Source organism: Esox lucius, chromosome 17 (assembly GCF_011004845.1).
Source record: "Esox lucius isolate fEsoLuc1 chromosome 17, fEsoLuc1.pri, whole genome shotgun sequence".
Lineage (NCBI taxonomy): Eukaryota > Metazoa > Chordata > Actinopteri > Esociformes > Esocidae > Esox > Esox lucius.
This window is the reverse complement of record NC_047585.1, coordinates 40371615-40392933: the sequence shown is the minus strand read 5'-3', so window position 1 is coordinate 40392933 and position 21319 is coordinate 40371615. Positions and strand designations below refer to the sequence as shown.

The window sequence follows — 21319 nt, the reverse complement described above, 5'->3', positions numbered from 1 at the left end:
TTATTATGTTGTAATTGTGTGCTTATATTTTGTCACATACAACAACATATGTCTTTCAACCTAATGGTTTTTGAATGATGTCTCTCGACCTCAGTGTCTGAACTCCTGATCCGAGAAGGCATTGCAACATCAAACAGGCCTGGCTCTTCCACCAATTTCTTTCATCGCTCTTCTTTGAAAGATACCTAACATCTTGATACATGCACAAGCAAGCTGAATTAGTGAGCCTTGAAAAGTGCATGGCATTCCGTTTTTATTTTATTTTATCAGGTTCAACATCAATCGTTTATCAGGTTCAAAAGTGCAACCTCCTCATTGCCCTCCTTTGGTAAATGACTGAGGAAGGTTGGTTTATTGTTTTAACCCTAACCATTCTGGTCTTTTTACAACACAGTCCCGAAAAGTCTGTAACCTCATGCAAAGTAATTTTAATTAAAAAAAAAAAAAAATTCTTTGACATACAAATGTTCCCTGCCATTTCTATTTCCCCTCCCACATTCCAACTGGAGACAATCCCTACACTGTAAAACCTGATCAGCTGAGCTCAAAATGTTTTGGTAGAAACCTGTTTCCACAAATCATTTGAGTATATCTAATCAAAGTATTTAATAAATAATGCTCAATATTATAAATTATTATATTATGACATGGCCAGCCTGATGACATATCTAAAACTATTGTGTGTTATTAACTATAATTTTTGTTGGTCACAACATGGAAATAATGGGTCCATTCTTGATAAATGATTAGTCCTCATCAGCAATTTATTTAGTGTAGCTAGTTTAAGATAATGTATTTATGTGTTTCTTGTGACAGTCTGTGTCACCTTTACCCACCATAGCAGGCATTATCCAGCATGCACATCGGTCATTTCTCTGGAAGTACCTGGGGGAAAAGCTGTAGCATGTGCTGCATTTTCCTTTCTTTAAGGGGGAATTGTTTTTGTCTTATAGTAGGACATCAGTTTGCCAAACTGTTTTGATATCTGTTTGTCTTGCCTATTAAGCTTCATAGGAATGCAAACTGCTCAATACTATTGTAGGAATAGTCTTCTCTGCCTTAAAAATTCATTAAAATCAACTGAGTCTCATGGCTCTAGTGAGTATTCATAACTTAATTATTATGAATTCATACAACACAGATAAATCAAGTGTATTTTGGAAAAATATCAACATGTTAAATATAACAGGTTATATTTACTCAGTAACCTAATATAAAAAGAAATATTAAATACAATTGACATATGTGTTAGTACCACTTTGATGATTTGAGGTCCACTGACCTTTGTTTATGTTTTCAGTGGTCTCTACTCAATTAATTTAATGAGCTTGGCAGTTACCTTTTACAGTTTATGCCCCAGCTCAACTTTCTCCCTTTCCACTATCCTCCTTCCCCTCTCTTTTTTCCATCAATTCTTCCTCTCAATTTCTCTCTCTGTCTTTCTTTCAGTTCATCCCCCTCTGAGTTTATTCCTCTTCGTATTACCCCTCCTCCAAGGTTTTACCCACGGAAGTCTAGCATGTTTTCCTCTGTGGTATTTCTTCAGGCGATTACAGGAAGGAAACCACATTCATGCAAATGGCTTGTTCTGCCCATTCACTCTGAGATGCATGACACTGTGGGGTTGGCTCATATTTCTACATAGAGAGAATGCAAAGGGGAAAAGAAAACGTGGAAAAAGCAAGGATACAGATATGAGAGACAGAGAGTGTGGACACAAGTAGGTGTGTGTGTGTGTGTCTACTTGAGTATTTGTGCATGAGTGTGTGTGCATGCACAAATTCTCTGTCTCTCTCTTTCTGTACCGCCGGTTTCTTATATAAGAGCTGAGACACCCGCCACACAAATGGAGCTCTAGTGCGGTCTTGTTGGACAAGCCGAGGTCCCGTGTGGTCCTGTTGGACAAGCAGAGCGTGTTGGCCATCGCTGTGCTTTACCATAATTACCACTAGAAAATGACTGCTCCAACGGGTCGCTTGTGAAGTAAATTGCCTCCCTATCTCTTCAGCAAATCACCTATTAACCTCAAATGTCCCTCTACTCTCACTGTTGGATTGGTACGATGCCAATTAGGGACTAAAAAAAATAACCAAAATAATTAGAGTCCAATCATTTTTCTTATACTTCTCTCATTTTTCGCAAGTAATGATTTGGAAGAACTAAAACAAAGCCTTGACTAACCGGAATAATACTTCTTCTTTGTTGTTATTTAATACATTTTCATTATCGTTCCTGTGTATTATCACGATCATTACGTTTTCCATCGTTTCACTTTGCAGTTCGATTTAGGTTTATGAAAGCCTCATTAGGATTTCATAGTTTGCCACTTTATCACGACTTAATGGAAATTCTGCTGTCAAACTGAAGGGTTCTTAAACAAAGTAGCAACTACAGGCAGTTTTCTTGGAAGAGATGCTGTCAGTCCAGGCTTTACTTATTGGGGGTTACAGCCATCAATATACCAGCCATTCTTTCCCTTGGGAACTGTTTTCCAATTCAGAGAGTTTTGATGGATGCTTGGCTCATACTCTGGATGTTAACTAGACATACTGCGGCTTGGCTGAATACTCAATTCTGATTGGCTGACGGCTGTGCAGTATTTCTAGATGAAAGAAGAATAACTGTCAAGTGCTTGGTGTTGGGGACTGTATAAACCTGTCGTTCCACATCCTTCCTTCCACATTCCCAGTGAACCCAGCGGTCAGGTTGGGCCAGGCCACCTGTGTGGCCCAGTTACTGTGTATTATTAGCTAACAGTGTCGCCATAGCGCCGCCAACAATTTTACCTTAACTTGACACAATCCATGTTGGTAAGCTGGGATATATATTTTTTTTTAGTTCTGTACACTACCTTTTGATATAAATATGAAAGTGTACAAATCTATGTTTGCCGACCGAACCTAGCTGGTGTTCAAAGAAATGCCTGAAACTAGATCCCCCCCCATGTAAATATATTTACGAGAACGGGGAAACCATGTTAGGTTATTTTGTGCACTGTTCAACCAATCCGAGAATTGTGAATGTCGTCTTAAGATGTGTTGTGCTGTTGTTACTCTCCATTAATGGAAAACTGGAAGTCCCTGTTGTATGGCACAATGCGTAAAGTTCCGTTGAGCCGACATTCTGACCCAAACAATTTACAGTAAAAAAAAAAAACAGCAGTTTAGGTGGGATTTAGTGGGAATCAAACACACCACTCTTGGGCATCAAATTTGCATCAACCAAGCCATATAAAAATGTATGTGTATTGTTGTATGTACATCGGTACTGTAACACCCTCAAACCAACACAACCCACATTTCCTACATATTTAAATGTTATTGGAATCAGCGGGGAATAAGCACAAAACCGAGGAACCTGGGAATTCTTTAAAGGATTTTGGGGGAAATTTACCTGAGTTGTGCAACACTGTTAGCGACCAACTCCACTGCCAAAACATTCAGATCTCTAAGTAAAATTATTTTAGGTGTTTTCTAGACAGAAAGTCTCGACTGGGGCAACCCTCCAAATTCACTTGGTGGGATGTGAAGGTTTTTCTCATAGAGTGGTGCTGAGGGGGGCTGATTTAACAGGAGGTAACAAGTAGGTCAACATGGAGCTGGGGATGGGGCAGCCCTGTTGGAGAATGTCAATCACAGCAGGGGTGCCCTCTGATTGGATGTGTTCACCTCATGTCCTCATTGGGCCAAAAAAAACAACGGAGGCGATGAGACGGGCTGAAGGAATTGTAATTTTTTAACATCACTCATCAAGACCAGCTATTAGTATAATTAAAGAAGAGAGTATTTTAAACTATGGTTCAGGGAATTGGGAGTTGATAATAAGGGCTCATTGATAATGTGAAAATGACCAGCATGAGGCTATGCCAAGGAAAACGTACGAAAGACACAGCTTTTTCTACTTTGGATCTGTAACACTCCACTGTCCAGCAAGTCCCCTGTGACCTGCTAGTCTGATGTCTGCCTGAAACTGTACATGTGAGCCAATCCCCAGAGACATGTTCCTTCACACGTCAGCAGGCACAAGTTACACTCCACCGGTCCGAGACCACACACAAACGCCCCCCTCTGAGCGCAAAGCCCCGAGAGAACCCAGACGCCACAGAGATAATACCCCTCTGTCCTGGTCTTAAGTTTAAATGACAGCAGTCCCCATACCGACCAGAGTAGGAGATTAAATTGGGGTTATTTCATTTATAACCAATCATTTTGCCCAAGTGGTCTCTACCAATGTACTTTTCAGCGTCTTGCTGTCCGTTTTTTACGGCGGTCTGACTCCCAGTGACGCTTGTGGTCGATGTCGCTCAGCGGCGAGGCCGGAACCACACACGCTCGCGTTACGCTCCGCTTGTCGTTTTGATTGTGTGTCATTTCTAATACGTCGCCCTTCTCTTTCATTCAAACAGGAACCTGTTGGACATGGACACCTTCTCCAAGTCAGACCCTGGTATGTGATGCATGCTGACGCGTGACAGGGGTTACAAAGCCCTTCATGTTAGCACTTCTAAAGGATTCTGAATATCTGCATGGCATGTCATTACTAGCATGTAGAGGCATTTACATGGCATTCTGCTGTTCTAATTCTAATTGTCAACATTCCAATTCATTACACACAAAGTGAAACATTTTAAACCTTTTTTGTTTCAGTCTTGACTTTGGTTTCAGTCTTGGCTTACAGCTCATGGAAATCAAAAATCCAGTATCTCATAATATTAGAATAAAAAATGTACAATACTGAAATGTCGACCTGAGAAGAGCTCTAATCAGCTAATTAACTCAAAACACCTGCAAAGTATGTTAATTTATGCATTAATTACTGCATCAATGCGGCGTGGCATGAAGGCAATCAGCCTGTGGCACTACTGAGGTGTTATGGAAGCCCTGGTTGCTTTGATAGCGGCCTTCAGCTCGTCTGTGTTCTTGGGTCTGGTAGATCTCATCTTCCTCTTGACAATACAACATAGGCTTTCTATGGGGTCCATGTCAGGCGGGTTGGCTGGCCAATCAAGCACAGTAATAACTGAGCAGCAAACCAGTTACCAGTCGTTTTGGCACTGTGGGCAGGTGCCAAGTCCTGCTGGTAAAGGAAATCTCCATAAAACTTGTCAGCAGATGGAAGCATGAAGTGCTCCAAAATCTCTGGGTAGACGGCTGCATTGACTCTGGACTCTATTAAACAAAGTGGGACCACACATCATCACCGACTGTGGAGACTTCACACTGGACTTCAAGCAACTCAGATTTTGTGCCTCTCCACTCTTCCTCCAGACCTTGATTTCCAAATGAAATGCAAAATGTACTTTTATCTGAAGAGAGGACTTTGGACCACTGAGCAACTGGCCAGTTCTTTGTGACTTGACACTAGGAATGCGACATTTGTAGCCCATTTCCTGGACACAGCCAGCCCGTTCAGCAATGACCTTCTGTGGCTTACCCTCCATGCTGAAGGTGTCAATGAGTGTCTTCTGGACAACAGTCAAGTCAGCAGTCTTCCCCATGATTGTGGTTCAGGAGGTTAATTAGCTGATTAGAGCTCTTCTCAGTTCAACATTTCTGTATTGTGAATGTTTTATTCTAATATTTTGAGATCCTGGATTTTTGATTTCCATGAGCTGTAAGCCGTAATCATCAAGATTAAAACAAAAAAGGCTTGAAATGTTTCTCTTAATGTGTAATGAATCTAGAATATATGGTGTCACTTTTTTATTAGAATTATGAGGAAAAAAGGAACTTTTCCACAATATACATTTATTTTGAGATGCACCTGTACATTGAACTACACAAAACATTCCTAAGTGCTTGTTCTCAACCAAACTCCGCCAGTTCATTCCATTAAAGGTAAATCGCGGCAATTAATTGGTCTTATCTAAAGTGACCCTTAACTTTTAGGCAGGGGTTAAATTGGGAATTGGGAAGTGGGGGAGCCCTACTTGCTACTTTCCAGTCGTATCTGAAATGTTAAACTGCTGGCTGGTGGAGCTCAGTTCCCCCTAAGTCTCATTCCTACTGTCTCCTGCCAAGTGTATCCCCTGGTTGTAGGTAATGCTGAGTCTCAGTCCAGCCACCAGAGTAGCAAGAGACTGCTCGGAGTGATTAAGGAGCCTGTCTATTAGAACGGTTGTTGCGTGTGCAAATGAAATGTGCTCGTTGTGGGGAAATTACATTCTAGACGAAGCGTTGGGCCACACTGGGACTTCGATGTATGCCACTAGTGCTTTAATATATGCTAACCAAGAAGTTTGTGTGTGCACGTGTGGGTTTGTGTGTGTACGTGTGGGTTTGTGTGTGTACGTGTGGGTTTGTGTGTGAATGTGTTGGTTTGTGTGTGAATGAGTGGGTTTGTGTGTGAATGTGTGGGTTTGTTTGTGTAAGTGTGGGTTTGTCCGTGTGTATCTGTTTGTGCTCGAATTGATAACAAAGTGGGGACCTTTGGCCTGTCCTCCCATAAACCACACCAGTTACAGGCTTGGGTTAAGTTTAAGCTCAGGGGCTAGGATTTAGGCATTTAAGTTTTAAGGGTACGCCATTTCTGGCCATCACTTTGAATGCAGTTCCGGCAATTGTTTTTGTGTTTGTTGGTGCACATTCCCATGTGTGCGTTGTGCTGTGCCACAGTGCCTCTGCCTGTTGGAAGTGTATGTGTTGTATCCATGCAAGCGAATGGGTGTTTGGCGTTTGACAGTGACTCGCTTTTTGTGGACAGACGGTATACCTTCAGATCTCTGTGGTTGGATGACACGCAATATTGCCACCAGGAAAGAAATTGTCTGATTGCAGCTTTATGATGGGTCACCATAGCTGGTAACATCTCTCCAGATTTAAATGTTGTGTATGGACCAGACATCTTGTCACATCAAAGTGATCAGATGTAATTACTTTTTTCTTCACCAGAAGGCAGGAAGGGTAGTGAAAATGTTCTAGTGAACACTTCACTTCTAGTGAAGACTGTGATCTGTCATTTGTGACACAAATAAAATGGAAATAAAATGTTGAACAAAACAGTTCTACGCTGTATGTAGTTAGAGCCTGTAGGGCCCTCACTGGATGCAGGATGTTGCTTTTATTTTTGAACCTCTCCCCTGTATAGACAAAAAACAATCTGCCTGTAGATTAGTTCATCCACACGTGCACATGCTACTAGCCACGTGCCATGTCCCGGACACAAGTGATTGGATTTTGACAGAACTCGAGTGACTGATATCCTGCGTTTACTAAATTCCCAAGACAACGGCTGTATGTGATGAACTGAATTTGTTGGTCACACGCAGTGTCATCGGGCGAGGATTTTGGGTGGCCAGGAAAATCTCTTTGTTTACAGATGTTGTTGAGGAGGGCGTTGGCATCGATGACACACAGGTCTGAATTCCGTTTCTTGTTGGCCGTCAAAATACAGCTTGTTGCTGAACATTTCTACCGAATACATCTGTATTTTCAAAGGAGACGCATCCCCATTCAGCTGAACGTGAATGGAAAGACTACTGTTTGTGTGGAAATTCACAGCCCTGAACTCAGAACCCACTGTGGTGCTACACAGCACACTCGGGAGGCAGTGTAGTCAATCCCACTGACCTAGAAAAGACAAGTAATTTCTGTATCCAGGACGAGAGTACTTCCTTGCCTCTGGAAGGCAGTGTGTGCGTGCCTGCGTGTGCGTTCGCGTGCCTGTGCGTGCGTGTGCCTGTGCGCGTGTGTTTGTGTGTGCGTGCGTGCGTGTGTGCGTGCGTGCGTGTGTGCATGCATTCGCCAACATGCGTGTCACACAAGACGTTTGTACCAATGCCAAAACATTTCAATAAATTTTCTCATTAGTGTTTGTGTGCATGACGCAGAGCTTCTTTTTTACACAAAACCCCTCAATTGATTTCCTCGTTTGATTTCGACTTTGTGCCATGCCCCTTCTTCAGAGCGAGAAACTTAAGTTATGGGCTGTCAATAGTCAGTGGAGATCGTAACAAAAAAGGTTAACTGCTGTGTCCCTAGGTCAGAACTGAATTCCAGAAACATTCACAGTAAACGGTTCCAAAGAAAATGGATGCTTGCCAGAGGGAAACCTATTGCTTATTCAAGCTTATTCCACTATGCTGCTCAAAGTCAGTTCCACTGCAATTTCTTATTGTATGCCTCTAAACAGGGACATATTTAGACCTGGGACGTTAGATAGGGAGTAATTCACGGAGAAGTAGAACAGAAAACCAGCAGGTTCTGGCCCTCATAGGGTAAGAGTTGAATACCCCTGTCATACCAAGCGTATACTTAATTCCTGCCCCTAATTAACTTCACACACCAGAGAGGTAAACTGTAAAGGAAAATAGATTTTTTCAAAACCTAGCCAGCTTTATTTAGTCTTTCAGTACTGGCTGGCTTACTCTGTATTTGTATGGTGGATATTGAAACTCATTGTTCATGTTTGTTTAGATTCACTCCAAAAAAGTTTTTAAAGAAAAATAAGAAATTAAAAGAAATTAAATACCGCTGCACACTTTGACCCTTGCTGGTACCCACTAGTGAGACATGGCCCACAGTTTGGGTACCCCTATTCTAAAGCTTTGGAGCCCGACTCCTGTCCTCGAGTACCCCCAGCAGCACACAGAGCCTGATGATCAGTTGACCATTTAAATTCTGTGTGATTGTCTGGGACAACATTAAGAATGACTACAGTCAGAGGTAATCAAGGAATGCAGTTGAAAACCACAAGTCTGAAGGTACTAGTTAGCCCCTCAAGACACTTACTGGTCATCTTCTAAAGACATCTTCGCCTGATTAAAGGGGAACAAAAAGCAGTGCATCTGGCTTTGAGGTCCAGAGTTGATTTTCAGAGAGCTATTTAGGACACTTCTTTGGACCAGAGTCTGCTTGGGGGAATTTGCAATATGCTTGCAATTCGGGGACATTTTGGGAACTTTTTAGGGGTTTAACCAATGTCTAAATGGATATGTTGTTTATTCTTTATTCAGTGATGGTTTGTGTGTCTAATAATGACATATTTTGAATAAATTATTCGGCACTATTATTTTATTTATTCTCAATTGATGTTGAGCTATTTTTAGCTATTTTCATCCTGAAATAGATAATCTCTCTGTTCGTGGTTATACACACACACACACACACACACACACCTTTATTGATACCGTGTTTTTTGGAGGGAGAGCACCGCCATTTAGAGGGACTACTAAACTCCTCTACTTTGGACCCTGCGGCGAGTCTGGGTCTGTCCATGCACATGCGCAAGAGCAGATGAATGATTTGACCCTGTGGGGTCTTGGACTTCAAACCCAGTCCAGGACACTGTGAAAGGCAGACACTCAGTGGTCCTGGGGAAGCCGGGTCTTTCATGTCCCGTTCAGTCCAGAGTGACCAACAAGATTCAACCGGGGCCAGAGTCGGGGTCGGTGATGTCAGCGTGAGACGCTCACTAAAGGACGCGTGTCTTGGCAGCCTGCCCCTCTACTCAGCTCGGCCGACTCGGATTGGCCTCGGGTCTTCGTTCATTTGCAAAACAACTGCTGATGTAAAAAGGGTTTTATAAAATGAAAATTTGATTGAAATAAATGGATTTAGCGGACACTTATAGGGACAACCACAGTAGATAGTACACCTCAAAAAAGTAGCAATTAGCCAGAAGGAAGAGGAGACAAATAATATTAAAAAGTACAGGCACTGCTTGGTGGTAATGCTGTAGCGATGTAGATTGGGATGGGCAGCTCCCCTTGCTGCGCCATAGTCCAACACCATGGTCTTCCACTGGAAGCCTGCTGAAGGAGCGTTGAGGCAGAGTGATATGGGAGAGCTTGGAAAGGTTGATCAGGCTTGGTGAAGGACCACTTTTCAGACCTGTGTTTTGGAGGATCTTTCTTTTGAGTGCTAGACCCAATCTATTTTTAGTCCCCCATCCCTCCATCCCCTCATTGCCCTCATTTCCTCAGGAGTAGTTGGGGGATGTTTGCGACGGTTGGGGGTTTCTTCATCCCCTCAGAAGTGCAGCTGCTGGTGGTCCCCTCCTTGCCTCAGAAGTGTCTATCATAGGGTAGGTTGTGTCTGTTGTGCTTGCCGGGGAATGGATCTGCTGATGGGAAAACGCCTGATCAGATGCCCGACCACCGCATCAGATGCCTGACCACTGCATCAGATGCCCGACCACCGCATCAGATGCCCGACCACACATCAGATGCCCGACCACCGCATCAGATGCCCGACCACACATCAGATGCCCGACCACCGCATCAGATGCCCGACCACCGCATCAGATGCCCGACCACCGCATCAAATGCCCGACCACACATCAGATGCCCGACCACCGCATCAGATGCCCGACCACCGCATCAGATGCCCGACCACCGCATCAAATGCCTGACCGCCACATCAGATGCCCGACCACCGCATAGGAAATGCACTGCTCCCCCTGCGGCACTATATAAATGGCAGAGGGAGGGAAACTTTCTGGCTTGAGGGCCACATTGGGATTTTTTTATTCCATAGGGCAGTTATTTAAACATCTCAGTCCACAATCATTTCTACACACTTTCAGTCTTGTTTTAGACATTTAAGTTCAGGCATTGGTGGCTGAACCAAAGCGTTTTATTTTGAAATTAATATTTTATATCCTGCGGGCTATAGTTTCTCCATCCCCATTGCACTACATGAATAAACGTTTGTTATATTATCTTAGTTGGTTAGGTTGGTTGATGTGACCAAAAGGCATACAGATATTTTGTAGTTGGAATGTTTGTTTCGGCTCACGTACATTCGTTCGGCCCTGAAATGGCTGGTTTCCTCCACAGGACATGCACTGAGTTTAGACACATCCACTCAGGCCACTGAGAAAGACGGTGAAATAGAGAAGTGGCTTGTGACACCAATCCCATACAGTGAAAGGCGTGTTGTTACGGCCGATGTGTCGACTGTCTCTTGAATGCTGCCGGTGAGTTAATGTGATAAGTGCCATCAATCATGTGCTGTAGCACACAGGAAGGAGGGCTTTTAGCATACCGCATACCACGAGCCGCGCGCTGCTTATCGGAAAAAAATGCTAAACTGTGACCGCTCAGCCGGAATGCATCACATAAAATGCATGCCGCGTGTTATATCTCACAATTGATCTGAACGGACTGAATTGAATACGTCTGCTGTGACCAGATGCTTATTCCTTTCATATTTGCCACATGGTTTTATGAGGTGCCGCGGGCAGGGACTGGTGCCTGACCCGTGTTTACGTAGCCCGGCTCCAGCTCCCCGTGAGGGAGACACCCCGACAGGCATTCCAGCACTTAAGTCAGACAGGTTTAGGCACGGACACATTTCCGAAATATGCCGTTGTATCACTTTAATGGGCGACACAATCACTCTGAGCCCTTAAATGTTTCAGGAAGCCCTCTTCCCCTTCCATGTAGTGCATCCATCCATCCCTCCCTCCCTCCCCCGAGCTGCGGTATCTCTCTCCCCCCTCTCCACCCCCCTCTCCATCCCCCTCTCCATCCCCCTCTCTGCCTCAACTCCATCAGTCACTAACTTTAAGGTTGCAATCTCTCATCCTTTCCTTTCTCATCCGCTCCTTTCCTCATCCATCTGTCGTGCATTATTAATTTAGTTTGACCCTGTTTCTCCCTCCTTTTCCTCCGTTTTCTTTTCTCCTTTGAAGAAGGCAGAGGAGGAGGGGAAGTGCCGGGGCCGGGGCTGTGCCTTCACAGATCTACGGCTGGCAGGAACTCGTCCCGTCGTTGCGCGGCGTTGTGCCGATTGGTTTCTGTACATGGCGTGTTGGCCACGCTCCCCTTTGATGTGGTGCTGTGGCTCTCTGTGCCATGGTGGCAGCGAGTAGGGGTGGGGGTGGGGCTTGGGTGCCGCTTTGGGGCGCAGCAAATGTTCCCTTTAAAAAAATATTGGAGGACATGGGGAGGGGATTGGCACTCACCAGTGTTTTTGTTCAGGGAGCCGTCCAGTGTAGAATGAGGTATTTTTATAAGTTCAACACTTCATCAGAGAAACATCCTACAGTGGGGGGGGGGGGGGGGGGGGGGCACAATGAATAAGGACCAGCTGTTTGTCACATTGACATTAACCATATGCTTGTTGATGTGTAAATCATAGCCACTCCAGTATGCTGACCTACACTGCCTATAAATGCCTGGCCTTGAAAAATATATTTCTCTTGTCCTTCCCAAACTGAGCATAATATAATGCTGGGAAATTCTCTCAATGTCAGGATGCAATTGATCTGTGATATGTTGGCGCAATTCAACGTTTGAGAGGTTTTAACAGCTTCTGTCCCTACTGAAAGAAATTCCTTTATCTACCTATAATTCAAAGTTTGCTAAAACATATCTCATGTAGGATTTTCTATTGAAACTTTTGTGTGACTTGTTTTATTGTGGATAATGTTAATATTTATTTTTCCTTTTGTCTTTTTTCTGTCCTATTTCTCCCTTCACAGTTGTGGTGTTGTTTGTTCAAGGCATTGGAACAAAGGAGTGGAGAGAGGTGAGTGAAAATACTTCTCACAAAATATGGCCATGAAAGAAATATCCAATTATTCTTTGTAATTATATACGGTGTAACAAACTCAATCTCACAAAAACAATGGCACAATAACAAAACCTATAGGACTGACTTTAAATTTTAATTATTGAACTCAACAAATGAAAGTCAGTACAGTATATGGATTTCTATTTTTGAAATCAGTGCTGTAGTTTCACCCGGTCCTGGTGGAAACCCGGTCCTGGTGGAAACCGTGCTGTAGCCACGAGCCAGTGATGTTGACGCCAGTTATTGGCCTTCAAATGTCAAAAGGCTTGAGTGTTCGCTGGCCTAGGGTAACGTTATTGAGTGGACGCAGCCAAAAACTGGATCTCAAGCACGTTACTCAACAAAAAGGTTGACCGTAGAGTGAGAGGTAAAGATAAAGATCGCTGCATTAAAAGCTATTTAAAAAATTGCTGAGCACCCAACGGGTCAACAGTTTGAATCCCAGAACCGACAACGCGAAAACATCTGCTGCTGTGCCCTTGAGGAAGGCACCACAGCTTATTCCTCTGGATAAAAGCTTCTGCTGTATAAGCAGTAGCGATCGATCGTGAAATTGTAACTATTACTTGGGCAGAATCATGGCCTAACAGGAACTAAAAGGGTGGAACCGATCCTAACTGGACCTGACTGGGTCTAACTGATCTGAACATGTTCTAACTGGTTCCAATTAAGATTCTTTCCCAACCTATGGCCTTATAATCCATTATGAATCACCAATCTTGTCAGCTAGACATAGCCAGAGGGAGAGTTTAAACATGCATGTGTGAAATGCTCTGCTGCAGTCACATTGGGAAAAGACATCAGAATTAATCAGGAAAAAGCCGTTCAAAATATTGTAATTATTGATTTTTGGTGTGAATAATGAAAACATTCGGTCACCAAATTACAGAGGATTATCACTCTCCCTTTCTTCTTGCCTCTCTCTCTACCTCCTCTATCTTTCTCTCTACCTCCTCTATCTTTCTCTCTACCTCCTCTATCTTTCTCTCTACCTCCTCTATCTTTCTCTCTACCTTCTCTATCTTTCTCTCTACATCCACTATCTTTCTCTCTACCTTCACCATCTTTCTCTCTACCTCCTCTATCTTTCTCTCTACCTCCTCTATCTTTCTCTCTACCTCCTCTATCTTTCTCTCTACATCCACTATCTTTCTCTCTACCTTCACCATCTTTCTCTCTACCTCCTCTATCTTTCTCTCTACCTCTTCTATCTTTCTCTCTACTTTCACTATTTTTCTCTCTACCTCCTCTATCTTTCTCTCTACCTCCTCTATCTTTCTCTCTACCTCCTCTATCTTTCTCTCTACTTTCACTATTTTTCTCTCTACCTCCTCTATCTTTCTCTCTACCTCCTCTATCTTTCTCTCTACCTTCACTATCTTTCTCTCTACCTCTCTCTCTGTACCTCCCTTATGTTTCTGTCTACATCTATCTCTCTCTCCTCCCATATCTTTCCCTCTACCTCTCCATCTCTCTCCCTCTACCTCCCCTATGTTTCTGGTCTAATGTCTACGTGGTGCTATCAAAGGTGCTCAGTGGTTACCCTCTGCAGGAAACCCCACAGATAGACCCTGCCCAGCAAGCCTAAAGCAGTCTGTTGGGGGAGGGGGGGGGGCACTACAGTATACATACAAATACACACACACACACACACAAATACCTTGAATTCACTATACCAATGTATATTGATGTAAACACAATAGTGATTCTAGGGTGGTCTAGATTAGTCAAGGGTGGTCTAGCTTGGTCTAGACTTTAGAGTGATCTAGGTTGGTCTAGGGTGGTCTAGCGCTGCCGGTGGACAAATACTGCTGCTGCAGGTTGAAATTCACCAACTACATCTCTTTCAGCACAAACTTTCACCACTTCCCTATCCAATGAGGCCTGATGAAAGTACAGACACAATTACCCATTCACCAATTCACCCATCCTATATTATAAAAAGCTTATGGTTATGGGAGGGTGAGGATGTTATGGTTATGGGAGGGTGAGGATGTTATGGTTATGGGAGGGTGAGGATATTATGGTTATGGGAGGATGAGGATGTTATGGTTATGGGAGGGTGAGGATATTATGGTTATGGGAGGATGTTATGGTTATGGGAGGGTGAGGATGTTATGGTTATGGGAGGATGAGGATGTTATGGTTATGGGAGGATGAGGATGTTATGGTTATGGGAGGATGAGGATGTTATGGTTATGGGAGGGTGAGGATGTTATGGTTATGGGAGGATGTTATGGTTATAGGAGGGTGAAGATGTTGTGGTTATGGGAGGGTGAGGATGTTATGGTTATGGGAGGGTGAGGTTATGGTTCTTTTTATGTGTTAAATGTTGAAGCAACATTTTAGATTGGACCTTGTGTTCAATTGATTACTCTGTCAATGCAATCTCACCCATTTAGAGAACAAACACATAATGTGGTCTTCACGGTTTCTGATATTTCTGGGTCCATACAAGCAATCCATATTCTGTAAATATCAGAGAAAACAGTCTAATGTCAGACAGGAGTGATCCCTATAACATGGATGTGCTGGTCCTTCTGAAGATTGTTATCTTAAAGTTTTTCAGATAATTTTAGAGAAGGTTGGATAAAAATTTCTAGATTGCTGTTTTATGTATTAAAGGGGCAGCAATCAATCACAGATTAAAACACTTTTTGGGATAAATAACAGCAAGTAAAGCCTAAGCCAGAACTTTATAGCAATATGATCCCTCCCTCCATAAAAATTTTCTTCAATAAACATTTGGTATTTCCTCTAGAACTATTTTTAATCACACTTTCTAACAATCTGGTACAATCTAAATATTTTAAACCTTGTGAATTTCGGACCCTTTGAGTTTCATAGGATCATAGATTGGCCTGTGCAAAATTCCAGATTTGTTCGATGCATATGGACAGTAAACATTGTAGGCTATTTTGTCAGTTGTGTATGGATTCATGCTGAAAATGTGTTATCTTAGGTTATTTAAAGATTTTGCTTGATTTTGCTCAGTTCATTATCCTTCCCATATTTTGAAGTTGCTGTCCTCCACTGTCAGAGTGATTAAAGTTTGGTATGTACTCTTCAGAACTTGTGTTCTTTCCTAACATTGGATTAAAAAACACTTTGAGCCAGCTCAAAACATTCAAACGTTAGTTTAGTTTCCACCCTTTCAGTTCCCATGAAAGCAGAACTATCTTAATCTATTTTCTGACACTTAAAAAAAATAAATAATAATCTGGACGGAGAGAAGAGCAGCTTCTTCCTGCTTCGGTTGCCAGATTGGAGCCGAGCCTGGATGCCATATGCTTCAATTTCCCAGTTTGCTGCCCACCCTTCCTCAGGCCATGCTGCGGTTTAATCACTGTATGAGACATTCCGACTGTGGCCACCGCTTGCACCGCTCTCTCACTCACCTATTAATGTCGAGGTTTACCGGGGGTGAAGGCCTTGGGCCAAGCATGAATGGGGCCCGAGTGGCCGAACTTTTCTTTTTTTGTTCATTATATATATAATTTCAGCTGCCACTGTGCTGACACCTCCCCCTCCCCCCGTGTTGTCCCTGTCCTTGTCCGTCTGGTCATGCTTCTGACCTGGACTAAGTTTAAATAGACTCTGGACTCGCATTTATTGATTATTACAATTATAATCTTAATATGTTTACCTGGCACAGTCAGAAGAGGACAGTTCACCTCTCTGAGTTTGGGTCCTCTCTAGGTTTCTTCCTAAATTTTGGCATTTTTAAGGAGTTTTTCCTAGCCACTGAAATTCAACACTACTGTTGTTTGCTCCTTGGGGTTTAAGGCCAGGTGTTTTGTAAAAGCACTTTGTGACATATGCTGATGTAAAAAGGGCTTTATGAATACATTTGATTGATTGAAAATACACCTCTTTGAACAGCATTTAGGAGGCTGTGGTGCTACTTCAGTGAAAGATTGGAGAAAAAAACAGATGAACAGATCAAGAAACTGACGGACTGCGTGGATGGAAGGCTGATGGCAGTTATTGAAAAGAAGGGTGGTTATATTGGTCACTGAATATTTTTGAAAGGCCAGAAATGTTATTACATTATCACTTTGTGTTACTTATTTGTTGCACTTATTCTAAAAATTAAGAAAAAAACAAGTGAGTTGGAGAAATTATTTTTGTAATTTTGTGCACATTTATGTATTCCTCTGAGAAAGATCAAAACGAATTGTTCCTTTGTGAAACATTCAGGTTTGAGGTTAAATTATATTTTGGATTGACTGAGAGCATTGTGTTTGTTCAACAATAAAATAATTATTGAGGAATACAATTTGCCTAATAATTGTGCACGCAGTGTACAGTACACACTCAAATACACAGTGAGAGAAACCCAAATTGTCAGCGTAGCCAATCATTTGTGTGATAAACAACATATTCTGCATATACCTGTCAAGAAAAAGATGTAGAATTTCATCTTTGTCCCTAACTGTTTCTTCTAGTTTTCTCCTGTTGGGTATGAAATGAACATAGCCCAGGTAGTGTAGGTATGGTGGGAGATTTGGAGCTTGCTTCAGGGCTTGTTTGGTTTTTTGTTGATTAGAAGATCTGCAAAGCTGAGTTGACTAGCATCCAAAAGTGAGAAACCCCCCAAAAACATTTTCTGAACCTCTTCTAAAACAAATGTAACAATGTCAAAAGCAATCCGAAATTAAACAGAGCAACAGATTTTTGTACCAAAATGAGCAAGCTTTAAAAGTTACTTGTATTTACCATTAATGTTGGGGTGTGTGTTTCAAAATTCCAATTGCATTTCCTCTTTCTCTTACACTTTACCCTTTCCTTCTTCCTCTGCCCTTATCTGCACTCTATATTTCTCTCTCTCAGCCTATCGTTTCGTCTCTCAGCGCTAAAGCTAAAGAGTCTTCATTAGGCCGACTCCAATGCACCTGACTGCATACGGAGACGGTCTCTGTGGGAAACCACAGAGATGCTAACGATACTAACCTACTTTCTACTACTTTTTAGTACTTTCTAGTTCCTCCTGAATAACAATGATGGCTCTCAATTCCCGTCTCACGCTTGGTGTCCTTGTAAGTGACTGGTGGGATTCACTGTTTCTCTTTGTCCTCTTTAGAGATTCTACATTGTCATTTCCTTCTCTCTCTCTCTCTCTGTCTCTGTTTTACTTTCTCTTTCCCTCTCTCTTCTCCCTATCCTATATTCAATCTCACCCCCTTGATCCACTGCTGTTTAACTTGCAAACAAGTCAGTTCATTATGGAGAGAAGAGGACTGAAATACATGGACAAGCTTTGCAGCTGATTGCCTTGAAGGCGCTCTTCCGCTTCTCTTTATAATACCCCGTGGCTCGTTCTGTGATTTTGCAGACGGAGCTTCGTGATTCTCCTTCAGTACGACGCGTTAGGACAATATTGTCTCATTTCAACCGTCGGGTGAAAAGCAACGTGAGAAATTGAAAACGTGCAAGTGATCCAGGGACGTGTCGCTGTTGTCGCTGGAAAATATGTAGAGCATCACAAGATGAATGAAGGGTGTGGGTAACGAATAGGTTAGGTTGGAAACTGAGGTAGAATTCCTAGTCTTGACGGGTTATTTGTACAAAACAACATTACATGTCTTTATCCCTCCCTGCTTGCAATAAGCTATCAATGAAGACCGTTATAACCAATGAAGGGCTATTAATGGAGAAGGTTATAACCAATGAAGATCTATCAATAAAGACAGTTATTACCAATGAAGGACTGTCAACGAAGACAGTTATAACCAATGAAGGGCTGTCGATGTAGACGTTATGATTGATGAAGGGCAGTCAATGTAGACTGTTATAACCAATGAAGGGCTCTCCAGGAAGACTGTTATAACCACTGAAGTTCTGTCGATATAGATGTTATAACCAATGAAGGGCTGTCGATGTAGACGTTATATCCAATGAAAGGCTGTCGATGTAGACGTTATAACCAATGAAGGGCTGTCAATGAAGACTTTTATAACAAGTGTAGGGCTGTCAATGAAGACAGTTATAACCAATGAAGGGCAATACGTGAAGACAGTTATAACCACTGAAGGGCTGTTGATGTAGATGTTATAACCAATGAAGTGCTATCAATGAAGACTGTTATAACCAATGAAGGACTATCAACGAAGACAGTTATAACCAATGAAGGGCTGTCGATGTAGACGTTATAACCAGTGAAGGGCTGTCAATGTAGACAGTTATAACCAGTGAAGGGCTGTCAATGTAGACAGTTATAACCAATAAAGGGCAATACGTGAAGACAGTTATAACTAAGAAAGGGCTATCTAAGAGGACAGTTATAACTGATGAAGGGCTGTTGACATAGACATTATAAGCAATGAAGGGCTGTTGATGTAAGCAAGCAGGTTTATTTATATAGTACAATTCATACATAGAAGCAATTCAATGTGCTTAACAGTGAAAATAAAAATACAAAATGCTAAGCAATTAAAACAGTCAGATTTTTACAATTCTCTAGCTCAGCTGTCTCCAGGGGGACTGCATGAACTTCAACACCCTGGTATCTCAATCCGCGCATTCCAATGCTGGGATGAACCTGTGAGATAATCATTGCATCAGTGGCTTACTTGGCTTGTCTGTACATGCATTTTATATTCATCCTCAATGAATTACAGTTACCATAACTGTTTACTGAACCACCCCGGTATCTCAATCCTCGCGCTCCAGCGCTTGGATAAACTTGTCAGTCCTTTTGTGAGAAAATACCCTACATTGATGTCTGAACAGCAGCAGAAGAACTTGCATTATCTGTCATCCACATATTGTTACATTTACACAGAGGTTATTCCTCTGATAGCACCAGAACTTGCATTATTATTTGTAAAAGATGGCAAAATATACTTTTAATAACATAATAAATCTAGAAGAGAAATATAAAATAATGCATAATAATAAAACATAGAATAAGAAAATAGAAATAGAATAAAACAAAAAACGAGTTTAAATGAGTTTAAGTGCTCAGTCATAGACACGTGAAAAGATAAGTGTTTTTAACCTAGATTGAAAAATGTATACGTTTGGGGCACGTCTAAGATCTTCTGGTAGTTTAGTCCAGCATAAGTGCTAAACGCAGCTTCTCCGTGTTTAGTTTGGACTCTGGGCTCTACTAGTTGACCTGTGTTCATGGATCTAAGAGCCCTGCTCTGTTCATATTCTTCAAACATATCAGAAATGTATTCGGGTCCTAAACCATTCAGAGATTTATAGACTAAAAGCACCACTTTAAAATCTATTCTGTAACTGACTGGAAAGCCAATGCAAAGATTTTAGAACCGGAGTGATGTGCTCTGTTCTCTTGGTCCTGGTTAACATTCTAGCTTCTGCATTCTGAATGAGCTGCAGCTGTTTTACAGTCTTTCGATGGACAAGTCTGATGGCAATGTGTCTTCAGTGTAGATCAGGGCTGCCCAACCCTGTTCCTGGAGATCTACTTTCCTGTAGGTTTTTTTCACCAACTCAAATTTGTACAACTGATTCTTAAAATTAAATGGATGAAAGCTAAATCAGGTTAGACACAAATGGGGTTGAAGGAAAAACCGACAGGACAGTAGGTCTCCAGGGACAGGGTTGGGCAGCCATGATCTAGGCTGTTATAATGGATGAAGGGCGGTAAATGAAGACTGTTATAACCAGTGAAGGGCTGTCAATGTAGACGTTATAACCAATGAAGGGCTTTCAATGTAGACAACGTTTTCCATTTGTTGAGCACCTTCACACTTGGCATTAACACGCCTTTCCTGTTATGTGAATACAAATGCACATTTGTTTATAGACAAGGTTTAAATGGGGTCACAGACAGACTGCCCCAAGCTTGTCCCAAAGGACCGTATCACACACACACGTCGTGCACACACACACACACACACACACACACACACACACCACACACATTGGGGCTAAACTCTTTCACAGTATCTGCTGCCCTAATAAGCGGAGAGGGATCAAACGAGAGTGATGCAACTGGAAGTCAAGAGCTCTCCTCTGTAGCCCCTCAGCTTCCCCCCTCCTTCTGAGCCCTGTCTCCTGTTCACCTCCTCTACTGCCCTCCTTCCCCCACCCCCTTGACACCTGACGCCTCCTGATGCTCCTTCCGCCAACTAGTCCCTCAGCACCCGATGACTCCACTACACACACACACAAAACACGCGCACACACACACACACACACACACACACACACACACACAAAACACGCGCAAACACACACACACACACACACACACACACACACACACTGAACATGGTGACAGGAAGTGTTGTTTAATAAATCTATTGACCTGGATAATCATTCATGTTGCCAAGAAATGCGATCTATACAGGGGTGTGCATCTGTCCTTTATGGATGACACATTTGAGTAAAGCGCATTTCGAGACTTGTCATTGGTTGAGTGTTTTCTGAGGCTAGACATCTGACAGGTTTCCATCAGTCTACAGCTGTTTGCAGGTGCACTTCTTCACACTTCTCAGTGTGAAAACGGCATAGTCCTAGCCAGGGTTACGCTATGCTGACGGGCACAACACCTTTCTGCAGGAGAGGTTCAGATATCAGAATCAAGATATGCACCTTGCTTTTATCAACCTCTCCAAAGATATTGAGACTGACCTCATGTGAGAACTGTGTTGGAGGGATTGGAGTTTCGACAAAAAGGTCCTCAAAGTTCCATGTTGGAAGTCTGAATATGCACTGATGCAAAAACCTCCATTCACTGTATAGGTTACAGTGAAATTGGGTTCTCACCCCGGTCACCCTCCTCTCTCACAAGTCCTTGAGAGATTATGATGGAATTCCGCCTGGAC

The 21319-nt window shown here is 42.5% G+C and overlaps 1 protein-coding gene across 1 annotated transcript in view; it reads left to right on the top strand.

Annotated features, from left to right (window-relative positions):
* LOC105024793 (copine-9) overlaps positions 1-21319 on the top strand; it is a 120636-nt gene that overhangs the window by 4887 nt on the left and 94430 nt on the right. Inside the window, exons 2-3 of the mRNA XM_020055335.2 lie at positions 4406-4446; positions 12427-12473. Coding sequence (XP_019910894.2) covers positions 4406-4446; positions 12427-12473 — 88 coding nt within the window. The remainder of the gene's footprint in view (positions 1-4405; positions 4447-12426; positions 12474-21319) is intronic.